The 12,701-nt window shown below is 36.6% G+C and overlaps 1 protein-coding gene across 2 annotated transcripts in view; it reads left to right on the forward strand.

The window, feature by feature from the left end:
- Arhgap15 (Rho GTPase activating protein 15) overlaps nt 1–12,701 on the forward strand; it is a 591,785-nt gene that overhangs the window by 361,224 nt on the left and 217,860 nt on the right. For both annotated transcript variants that reach the window (XM_021723074.3, XM_040294270.2), the window contains one exon: nt 9,810–9,908. In XM_021723074.3, the coding sequence (XP_021578749.2) occupies nt 9,810–9,908 (99 nt within the window). The remainder of the gene's footprint in view (nt 1–9,809; nt 9,909–12,701) is intronic.

Genomic DNA, 12,701 nt, shown 5'->3' on the forward strand with positions numbered 1-12,701 from the left:
GAGAAAGAGTTGTGCTACTTGAGGTAAGCAGAGAAGCAAATTGTATAGGACAAAGTTGCTGCCTAGAGTAGACAAACAGAAAAATTTCATACTCATTGTCTCATTTTAATTAGTACATTCTTCATTTAAGATACAAATATCCTCCATGTTACCAACATGTCACCAACATGTCTGTTTCATTAATCAGAACAAAACTGAGTTGAGATTTATTTCCATGATGGTTTAGGAGCTAAAGAAAAGGGTCCAAAGGGTACTTTCTGGAAGGGCACTGAGAGAGAAACTGTAAAAGGAAGACTGTCAGTAGTCTGAAAAGGTAAGAAAGAGAAAAAATAAAAAGGACTGAGAAGAACTCTGCTACTTACTGTCTGTGTGGCAGCTGGCCCATCCCTGAAACTCACCTTTGGGCTACTTGTCAAAGGATGCTACCCCAGCAGCCAACTGTCAGTTAGAAATTGCAGAAGTTCACCTAGCCTGTTTAGAGATCTCCTGATAGCCCAGGCAAATCTGCCCCAGGCCAATCTTTCTCTGGTAGACATTGTTGTTATCTGCCAGAGACTTTAAAATTCTTAGGTTTGATGAAACGTAAAAAATACAAATAAACAAGTGGGAGGAAAATATACACAGAAGTGCTTATATTTGGCAACTCAGATTTATTTAGATTCCAAACTACTTAAAAGTAAAAATAATTAGACTTTTCCCTGTCCTTGCCTTCTATGAGGGGGAAAAAAGTTCACAGCAGGCAACAAGAAGTTTACCTCCATTGCATGTTGGAAGTTCAACAGAGAAGCAACCCATATTTTTTATATCTATATGCCGAAGAGCAGAAGCTGATATTTTTAATCAAAGCCCTTCAAAACATCATAAGATAATGTAGTCCCTTCTGAAGCATTTCCACTACATTAAATACAGTAGTGTTTTAGTATCAGGCCTATGTTTCTGTGTCTTAATTTTAAGGCATAAGCTATCCAATAAACTATAGTTCTTACTTAAGTCTCAATTTCTCCAGATACCTTCAGCAAAATTCTGAGATAGTAGTATGATAGGAGTTCATATTGTGGCTGTTTTAAATAAGAAGAAGAGAAGGTGATGAGGATGGAATCCAGTTCCATCTTTTCTCCAGAAAAGATAAAAAAATGAGATAAAGGACATTGAGTGTTCTTTGATATGCAATCTAAAATTTCCATCTGTAAATCTATTCTCAAAAGAAAAAAAACAAATATAATTTACAGTTTAAAATTACTTCATTTAGATGGCTGAAAGTATTCTTTTTGAGAATATTATTTTTACTTTTCAGCATTCAAGGCCTCTCCCTAATGAAAAATTATTAGGAAATGATCTGATCATATGTGTAGTGTTTTGGTGGGAGAAAATTTCCAAGAGAATGCTATGTACTATGAAAACAACAAGGACTGCTTTTTTTTCTCTCCCTGTCCATTTTCTTCAAGAAATGTCAATCAATGTGGCATGCTATACCGGATCTTGAGTAAAAGAGTCACTATAAATCCTTAAGAGTCACTATACCAGTGTTGGTGCTGGTGGTAGTAATGAAAGCAGTACCCCAACTCAGCCATCTAGGTTGCAAGGCCCTTTATGTCTGTCCTGCCTCCTGTTGCAGTGATCTCCTGAGCTTCTTGATTTCTAAACATCTCCAAAACTGGTGCTGAATCTCCTAAACTCATTGAATTCCTTCCCACTTTCACCTCTAAATAACATTCAAGTAAACCTTGCTTTGCTTAATATAGCCACAGCATTACTGTGATTTTTCTATTGCTTGCAGCCCAAATCCTTAACCAATACACCTCACTGCCAAGGTAATTGTCTGATTTGTTTGTGTAACTGAGTGGTCTGGCTTGCTGTTATTGTTTTGGGTTGGTCTCTACATTCCTCACATATGTGTGGTCTTAGGTGCTTTGTTCTTCCTTTTAACATTTACTACAGGAGCTGCAATGGCCCTCTCTCTTGAAAGCAGAATAACATCATTTTGAAAAGCATGTGGAAACTGTCTCATGAGTAAATGATGATAACACCGTCACATTATTTGAACATTTAACTGCCTCTATTGAGTAGTTCTCCTCGTAGTTTTGATTCATTTGGAATCTAACTGACAAAGATCCCATTACTGGGTGTTCTTTCCATAATTTGTCAAAAAATATATAGCAGCGATGAGGGAGAATGAAGCTAATTTGTAATCTGGGAGACTTAACCTGGTTATGCTGATGAACTAACTAAATCGGTCAAAAGTTGGAGAGCTTAAAGATTAAAAACCACCATTCTCTACTTAAACTCTAATTCATTATGTAAACAACGTGATTTATAAGTGCAGTCATGTGGAAGGTCTATTTATTTTTCTCACCAAAAGATGCTTTCAAAGAAAAATTGCAGAAAATGGATTTTCTCCAACCAATGTGTTGCCTGCCGCCCCTGGTGTAAGTGCTGAAACGGTAGGACGAAGATATAATGATCACGCTTGCTGAGGCCACAGGCATTTGCAGAGGATTCCAAAAATATTGGCACCTCTAGCAAGAGGTGTTTTCTAAATAAAAAGAAAAAGTTGTTAAGAGAGGAAGAAGAGATTACCAGTGAGCCCACAGATGGGAATGTAGGTGGGGAGTTAGGAGCTCAGGGTTCGGGGGCTGCTCCCTTTTTTGGAATACCATAAGGAAGAGGAAAGTAGAAAAAAAAATCCTTAAGGTTGTGCCAGGACAACAGGCATGTAAGTTTAGGGGCAAAGCTAGTTCATTAATGCTTGCCAAGAAAGCAGAATACCTTCCCTCTCCCTCCCGCTTGCCTACACTATTTTAAGAGAGCAACTTCTGTGGTTCGAACATGTTCCTATAACAGGATGGTCTTCTTTGGTGTATCAAACTCTGAACTGTATCAGATTACAGATGGGTGGCAATCCTACAATCACACTCAAATTCGACCATGACATTTTAGCTTCATCTCTGATTTACTTTCTTTGGATAGCACTTTTTACTTTGCAAACCATTTCTGTGCATCACCGTCTCCCCTAAGTTATGTAATTTATCATTTTATGTTGAAGGCTGGTGTTGTAGTTAAGATTTATTCTGTTGCAATAGATAGAAACTTGTACAAACTGCAAAAGTACAAGTGGAAGTAATTTGATTACTTAATTGAAAAGTCCAAGGGAAAGGATAGCTTTGGGCATGACTGAAGCTAGGAACACAAAATGCTATGAAGCCGTTCTCTCATCACTCAGCTTGGTTCTATTCTGTTGGTTTCATTCTTCTCTATGTCTTTCTGGAGATAGTAACATGGTTTCTAGAAATTTATAGTCCTTCATAGTTTCATAGGTCCTCTTGAAGCAAGGCTCCTCTTTCCCGGCAGCACCTAGAAGAGTCTCAGGATTTTCTTAACAGGATCCACTTAGCCCATGTGTTCACTAAAATTACTACCTCCAAGGAGGTGAAATGCAGCTGTGGTGTGGGATCATCACATACCTAAATAAGTGGCAGCAAAATGTGAAAGGTATAATTCCCAAAGTAAACAGGGTGTTCTTTCAAAAGAGGATGGGAGAATAGATTGAAGCCAGCTAAACCAATCCATATCCACCATATCCTTCCAAGCCAGTGTTATCTGAATTCCTAGCCAGTGTGATGTGAAATAGGGAATACCATTGGACTATTTTGTCAGGCAATCTAGAACGTTTCTGTTTTAATTTTAATCTCTCTCTCTCTCTCTCTCTCTCTCTCTCTCTCTCTCTCTCTCTCTCTTTCTCTCTCTCTCTCTCTCTCACATACACACACACACACACACACACACACACACCATTAAACCAATGCTATATCCATGTTCTACTCCAAGTTTATTTGGATGTAAGAACAAATTCACTCAAAAGAGTTCAATTGAAGTGGGTGGGAGGGGAACCTCACAGTACATGACATGGAAATGTCAAGTGCTATGGCAAGAATATAAAGTGTCTGGAGTTGGGCATTGGGAAGTCAAAAGCTGAGGCATATCTATTCCATTTTCTCTCTGAAAATCAGTTCCTGCATCCACTCACTCATTGCATATAACCATATCCCCAAATGGCAATACCAGTCCCCAATGTCTGAATCTAGGCAGTCTTAGAGTTCGAATTCACAGGAGAACAACCTCAGTCTCTCTGTTCAGATTTCTTGGAAGGAGCATCACATAGATCAAACTTCAGCCACATGATAAATTTGATTTAATCATGTTCATGTGAGGGACTACATTCTTATACTCTAGAGCCACACCTTCTTCACCTAGTACATCAAGGTTCAAGGTAGAATATAAGTCAGAAGAAAAGTTTTGGTTTTGCTGTTTGTTGAGAGCAAACATCTCCCTCTCTATATAATGAAATTCAATATATTTAGGCTGTTTTCTCAACAGGGCACTATGGTCAACTGGGGAGGGATAATTTTTCTTTAAGGGACTGGATGCACTTGCATGAACTGCCCAGTAAGTGGCAGTAATACACCTCCCCCACCTCTGACATTATAACCACCACAATAAGCCGGTAGTGCACCTTGTCCTCCTACTCAGCAGTCAAGAATTTCCAGCATTTAAATTCTCTCCTCCCCACCCCGTGTCAAAACCCTTCCCTAAGTCCTCTGTCTCCTTCCAACTCCATTCTCTCTTCTTTTCAACATGAAAATTTTTAAAATAGTATATTTGCTCTTTCTAGTTCCTGCCTTTTTTCAACAGTTGACCATAATCATCTGCTTTTCAGTTTCATTCTCCAAAACCATTTTCCTTATGGTCACCCATATTCTAATAGTTGCCAAAAATCCAAGGAGTGTTATTTACATTTATCTCCCTTCATCATTCTATTGCATCTGAATGCTTATCTTAATTTCTAAATTCCATTTTCCGTTCTCCATACTCGCTGGTGACTGCATGTCAGTTTTCCTCAAATAAGGAACTTGGGAGTCAACTTTGCCTAGTGACTTCTCTTACCTCCTCCATCCACTTACTAAAACCAATGGAATCACCTGTTCTCTCCATTCCAGAGTAATTGTATTGTGTGGATCCTCATCTTCTTTCCTCTCACCCCAACAGCCTAATGCTCTATGTGTTGCACAAATGATCTGATATCTCTGTCTCAGTTTCCACTTCTGCAGAATGAAAATGGTGACACCAATAGAGAATTGGGGTTGAACATGAGAATTACATGTGCTAGAATACAGAGATTGTACCCAACTTACGATGCTTCAACTTCCATTTTTTGACTTTACAATGGTGTGAAAGCAAGGTGCATTCACTAAAAACTATATGTCAGATTTTTATCTTTTCCTGGGCCTGAAAGTAGAATAATTGCTTCCCCACACAGGATGGCACAATGAGCTGCACCTCCTAGTTAGCACTGGATCATGAGGGTTAACACCTGGCATTCTGTAGTCTATGGTGTTGCAAAGCTATGGTGCTTGGTACATATATTCAATATATTTAGGTATTCTAAATGAATTTTGATGTATGATATTTTCAACTTGCAATGAGTTTATCAGGATGTAAACCTATCATAAGTTGAGGAGCACCTATATAAAGTACTTTACACCATATTTGGTTTAATACAAGTGTACAATAAATCCTCTCTATTCTTTGCTGTAAGAACCCAGATCAAATTCTATTATAACCATTGGGAGAGTTATTTTACCCCACAAGCTGTAGGAGATCATATGCCACATACATTTTCAGGCTATAGTGCATTATCTAATTTAAACTTGACATGTAATAGTTACTAAATTAATTAATCTTTGCATTCTTTACAATGCCTGGCATATGGTAGGTGCTCACTACATATTCTCTCAATTGAATTATTCACAATTGACTTGATCTGGACATAATGAAGAACAAGAAGTATCACAATACTTCTGAAGTCATAGAATTTAAATTTTAAAGTGTAAAACATTTCCTTTGGGACTCATACTTAGCAAATTTAGACATTTCTCTTGATTTCATTTGCTCTATAGTGTCAGTTTCCATGTCCTGCCATTCCTTTTTGTTTTCATTGTCATGCATAGCTTAAAATCCGATGTGACCAAAAGCCTAAAATCCAGTTGCCATGTGTGTCGGTAAGCTATTGCTGCATAACAAATGCAAAATCTCAGTAGCATATACAAGATGTATTTATTGTTTGTATGTCTGCAGTTTAGGTAACCTGCACCAGACTTGATTGTGCAGCTCTACTTTAAGCTGCAGGTCTGACTATACTAATCCTTTCACTAAGGATTTGCTTGAGTCTGTCCATATGTATTTATTCTGGAGCCCAGGCTGAAAGGGTAGGTGCTGTCCAGAGCAGGTCTTCTTTTGGCAAGGGCAGAGAAGCAAGAGTGTGAATAGAAATCTATGCTGATTTCTAATGCCTCAGGCTGGAACTGACCCATTCCGACATTGCCCCAAGCAAGTCACAGAGTTAAACCCAAGATCAATCAAATGGAGGAGATAAGTGCTGCCCACTCTCACAAGTCTTCAAACTCAATCAAGTATTTGAAACAAATGCCCATGATTATTTCCCATTTCTCTATACCATGTTCATGTTTTGGGGACATATCTTCTATTTCTGTATATTGGATAAAAAATGCTCATTTCTACTATGGATTATATTATCAGTAGTGAAACTCACAGGTGATGACACATGGTCATATGACAAAGGACATGAATGTACAAATCTAATTCAGACAGGACAAGAATAATTGTTACCAATGATTATATTTATCATATCTCTGTGATGACTATGGTGACTCTGTTAACTACATTGTCCCTAGGCAATCACAATAGCCTCTTAGTTTATCTCCTGTGTCTGATCTTCCCTACTCTCAGTGCCCCTCCATTTTCTTTACAAAGTGCTACCAAGTAAACCTCTGCAAACAGAAATATGATTATAATGTATACTTTACTAAAAAATAACAACTTCCTAATGCCATACCATGCAAATGATAGAATACCCAGTTGAAAATATCTCACATAACATGAAATCTGGAGAAAATGTTTTAGGGTTGGTTTAAGTCAACTTTTTTGTTACTTTTTTTCTTTTAATGAGTTAGTTCCTGTTCTCAAGCTTGTTGTCTCATGGTGATAATATTCCCGCCATAGCCCAAAGCATAACATTATTGATAAATGGTGTTAATAGTGGGAAGAAAAAACAGACACAGAGAGAGAGAGAGACAGACAGACAGAGAGAGAGAATCCATTTTTCTTCAATGATCACTGTCTCAACAATATCTCCCCCCACACCTCCCCCCCCCCACACACACACAGCACATTTGTACTAAACGTCATGAAACTACCTTACGCTTACACTACAGGACAGCTTTCTTAGCATTCAGCAATGTCTTTATGACACCTGCCATATTCTGTTTTGTATATTCTTTGACTGTTTCTATTAGCCCCTATAATAAGAAACATCCTGATACATTTTTACAACCTAATACTATTGCATTGCTGTGAAAACAGAAAATATTCAATAAATATTTGTGAAATTGATCTGAAATATGGAGTCTATTAACAAGTTTTGTACTTTATAGCAATTCTTCTTGAGTATAGCCAAATTAAAACATTTGATCTGAAGTTCTGGTTTATTTTTTCTTTGATAATATTTTATGTTATTCTTTTTAAGAGTAGCTCATGGTTTTAAACAAGTCTTCAAACTCAATCAAGTATTTGAAACAAATAACTATGATTATTTCCCATTTCTCTAGACCATGTTCAGGTTTTGGGGGCATATTTTCTATTTCTGTCTATTGGATAAAAAAAATGCTCATTTCCACTATAAAGTATATTATCAGTATTGCATTATGCTTAATTACTTCTTTCTGGACAAAGTTGTTAACAGTTCACTGTATTACCTTTTCCTAGAAAATGGGTGAAAATCATGACTTCCTTGAAGTTTCACTACACTCATATCTCTCTCTCTCTCTCTCTCTCTCTCTCACACACACACACACACACACACACACACACACACACACACACACCTTTATAATAAAGTATCACCTGGCATTCTGCTAGACCTCATTACATGCTCTCTCCCCATTTTACATATTTCTATTTTATTGATTTTCTCCACTGATTAAGATAGTGTCTTCAGTCATTCAACAAATGTTTATTTAACTTCCAGTATGTGTCAAATATTGTCTAGGTACCAGAGATCTAGTAATAATGGATAGGTATGTTTTTTACTCTCCTGGGTTTTGCATTTTAAGGGAAAAAATTAAGTAGAGAGCATGAGAGTCTGGTATGTCAGGTGGAGATAAATATTCTAAGAAAAGTAGGGTAGGGAACATGGCACAGAAAATGGTATTGAGTGGTGCCATTTTTAAGAAAAGGTGGTTAGAAAAGGCTACAATAAGAAGCTACAGTTTGATCAAAGACCTGCAGCAATGGAGTTCCATGCCGAGGAAATAATGAGTGCAAAGTCCCTGAGGCTGAAGTGCGCTTTGCCAGTGATGAGAAACAGTATTGTGGACAGTGGGGCTGCAGGCAAGTTTAGTGAGAGGGAAAAGGACAGAAATGAAGTCAACTAATTAGTGGAGGTTAGATCATGCACAGCACAGTAAGTCACAAGAGAGATTTTGATTTCATTCTGATCAAAATGGGAAGCCCTTGGACTCACCACATATTACTTTTATTATCAGTAATAATTATCAATGCTCTTGAAATGGGTCTTGAAGTGGATGATGATGGTGACCGCAAATATTATGAATGTATTTAAAGCCACTGCACTGTATATTTCAAAACGGTTTAATGGTAAGTTTTATGTTATACATATTTTAACAATGTTTTTTTAAAAAAAGTTCAGGAGTGCACGCTATGCAAAAATCAGTGCTTAATTCTGGTAACTAGAAAAAGACATAGATTATTGAAGTGCTCAAAGTAAGGTTTAAGAGAGTAAATCCTATAAATTCAAGTATATAATGTAAGGTAGCATAGGTCATGTAACAAATGAGACTACTAAGCTGCCTGGGAACTTGTAATATGTGTTCTCAGAAACATTTGTCCAAAAAGGATCTGTCTGAAATAAAAGGATTTACTCATTTGAGAAATAATGCATCCCCAACCATAGAAACTCACCATGTGCATTGACTTTTCACTACTTCTAGAAAATAACAACAATTTAATGATACCTGTTTAACTTTGTGCAATCTAATGTTGCTAAACCACTTGGTTCACAAGCCCTTCTCTAGCATCCCCCATGAACATCCTGAGTAATTGGTATTCCAAAGAACCTATGGCATAGAACATGAAGATTTAAGATAGGAGGGAAGGAGTTTGTGGAGAAAGGGTGATCTGAGCTGAACCCCAAAGGAAAGGTGATACTTAAAGAGGAGGAAGGGCATTCAGAGCACAGAAATGTGAAGCAATTCCCTTCAAAGTTCCTCTTCTGCAACATGCCTCTTCAAATACCATTGATCTGCAGAATGAATGTCCTAAATATACTTATAAAATCATAATCTTGATGACTACTGATAAACTTCTTCTAAAACATGCAGGATACGAAAGTCAAATTATTTTGTGCAAGTTACCTTAATTCTTTGTCCTTATTTTATAGACAATAAAGTTAAGGCCCAGAGAGACTATAACTTACTCAGTCATCCTGCCTAATCAATACCAGTGTTAGCTTTCTTACTCTGGGGCCAGGGTCCTTTTCCATAAAGAAGGGAGTTATAGTCTTTGTGTGTCTGCCATAGACACTTTGAAATTAAAGCAAAAAATCAATTCCTATGCAAGATGAAGATTTCAGCATGCACTAGATATGGAAACAGAATCAAATTAAAGAACAACGCAAGCTTGGATTTTAATGAAGCTCATCTTTGTTTCCTTTGCAGATCAAATTTTTGGCTCTCATCTGCACACAGTGTGTGAACGTGAAAATTCCACAGTTCCATGGTTTGTAAAGCAATGCATTGAAGCTGTCGAAAAAAGAGGTGGGTAACTGAATATGCAGCAGTTCCCCTCATTGCTGCACCCTCTGAACAACCAATGCTCAAGTTAACGGTGCCACCTGATTTGTCTGGGAAGCCATGCAATTAAAACTTGACTTTCGTTAATCGGTTAAGAGGATCAAGTTTCTTATTAACTCCAGTTTGTTTTTACAATAGGGACATTAGTAATTCTCACTAATGTTCTTTTTTTTTAATATTTTGTCTGTCTGACATACTGTTGATTCAATTGCAAAGTTCTTGTTTCCAAGCCAGTGATAAAACATTCATAAAATATCAGCACTCACAGTGTTAGAACCCTCCTAACATTCATGCTGGTAGACGTTGTGCCAGAACAATTTTTGGTAAGCCCCCAACATTACCCAAGTGAAGCAAATAGCATTTCTACTTGCAGACAGAGATACCCCATCTTCCACATGTTTCTATTCAGTACAGAATACAGCTAACTGGTTTTCCTGGAAAAATTAACAAATGCACCTCCAGTATTAAGATGACCTTCAATTCCTTTTTTTCAACATTCTGTTTTTCATCTGAAATTATTTCATCTAACTGAAGAGAACAAAACAAAACCCAATTGACTCATCATTTCTATGCTGGTCTATCTGTGGAGTGTTTTTCCTTCAAACTATGACTTCATTCATTCAAGGTCATTTTTCCTGGAAGATACACTGAGTAGATGCAGAATCTTAAAAAATGTATTGTATAAAAATGTGAAGCTTCATCACCATCTGTTACAAGTTTATAACATATTCCCAGGATCTAGGGGGATATATATCATGTAAAAGATAGAGGTGTTTTCAGAAAAAAGAATTGGTGAACCTATTCTCATTTCCGGCTTCTACTTTCTTAAAACAATAGAACCAAAGGGAAAAAATCTTTACCACGTAATCTGCTAGGAAAAAGCCATTTTAATTCTCTCAATGTTACCTGGCTTTATTATAGAAGCATAATAAAAATGGTCTGCAATTTCTAACTCCTGGAAATTCACACTTTAATTATACTGTAAGGACAGCCTTGGGATCCTATTATTCCCATATCAGTAGGGAATGAGAGAATAACAAGAGGGGGAAGAGTGGGTAGAGAATGTGGATAAAGTCAGTGAGAAAGTGTATCAACACATCAGAGAAAAGAGCTGAAGGTACAGAGAGAGTAGAAAAAAGTAACTGCAGAATAAACATAAGGAGAGGTGTCTGTGAGAAATGAAGTCAATTGGAATTTAGAAAGAAATGTGTTTTTATTGCATATTGCAATTTCATTTAATTTTATAAGTACATATTTTAGGAATAAATATTATTTAATAAGTACTTAAAGCCAAAATGGATCACTGAGAATATTATAATGTTATTATTTCCAATAGCTAAATTATCATCATTCCCAGGAAATCTTCATTCACTTATAAATACTCAGTACCGGCGGTGTGAGCACTGTTATATTAGACCCCAAATCCAAATAGGACGTTGGGGGAAGCTGTAATAAGATGTATGCATGTATGAAAAATAGCTCTCGATTTATGAATTTACCCTAGGCAAAATGAAAACTCTGCTAGAGCCTTGCAGTGTTCAGATACTATAATATTGTACAGTAGAAAATGTCTATAAATAGAAGCTGTATCTTTTGTACATGACATTTTGTTGGTGATTTTTAATAAAATAAGACAATGTTTCTGCTGACAGGAGCAGTCATATCTGGCATTCCATTTTATTGTTCCAGTGTTTACTTTTAAAATGAATTTGTAGATCAAGCACTAAACAGGCACTAATCACACATATAATTATTAAAATAATTCCTGAGCATTTTAATGAAACTTGAAGACTTTACAATTACACAAAGCAACTGAAAAACCAAAGTACATTGGCAGTGTCAGCTTAAAGAAACTATGGAAATATTCAATAACAACTCAGAAGCACAAGATAAACAGCTCACATCATTGCAAGATTTACAAGTGTGTACTTTTGATTATATTTTTCTATGATCATTTACTTGGGTGAATATTCTTGCATTTATACACCAATTTTATTTACACAAAGTGTTTTTTGTTTTTTTTTTTTTACTAAATTCTGGCATACAGAACTTCAGGACAGAAATAATTTATGTGAATCTAAGTCCAATGTTTATTCAAGCTTCTGAAGACATTATATGCTGGGGTTGGTATTAGGAAGTAGCTTATGAAGGTGCCAAGTCTCTCAGCACTACAGGAACTCAGCATACCTGCAGTCACCCTTTTGGTAGTCAGACCTTCTTCCAACTAACATATTCAACTGTGGAGTCAAGGGAAATACTATGGAACAGTTTTGGAAAAGGCACAATTAATGAACACTGTATGTTTACTCTCAGTCTGAGCAAAAGGGCCTCAGTGCTCACATTGGCTGTTAGAAAAAATAATTATTTCCTTCCTCTTTATTTTTTTGTTGAGATTATTTTCTCTTCCTTAAAGAGACCATCTAGTCAGGTGCTGTGGTGCGTGCTTGTAATCCCAGCAACAAGGGACTCCAAGGCAGGAGGATCACAAGTTCCAGGCCAACCTCAGCAACTTAGCAAGACCCTGTGTCAAACAAAAAAATAAAAAATAAAAATGACTAGGGATATAGATCAACTGTAAAGCAACTCTAGGTTCCAAAAAAAAATCATCTATAAACTGTAGTTGTACTTTTAAATGTATTTTTAAATATTTAAAACAAAACATTATGAAAAAGGTAGATCTTGCTGTTCATTCATTCATTCATTGATTGAGGTATTTATTTATATTATTGCTTGTATTTGACAACACCAAATTGTAGG

Source organism: Ictidomys tridecemlineatus, chromosome 7 (genome assembly GCF_052094955.1).
Source record: "Ictidomys tridecemlineatus isolate mIctTri1 chromosome 7, mIctTri1.hap1, whole genome shotgun sequence".
Classification (NCBI taxonomy): domain Eukaryota; kingdom Metazoa; phylum Chordata; class Mammalia; order Rodentia; family Sciuridae; genus Ictidomys; species Ictidomys tridecemlineatus.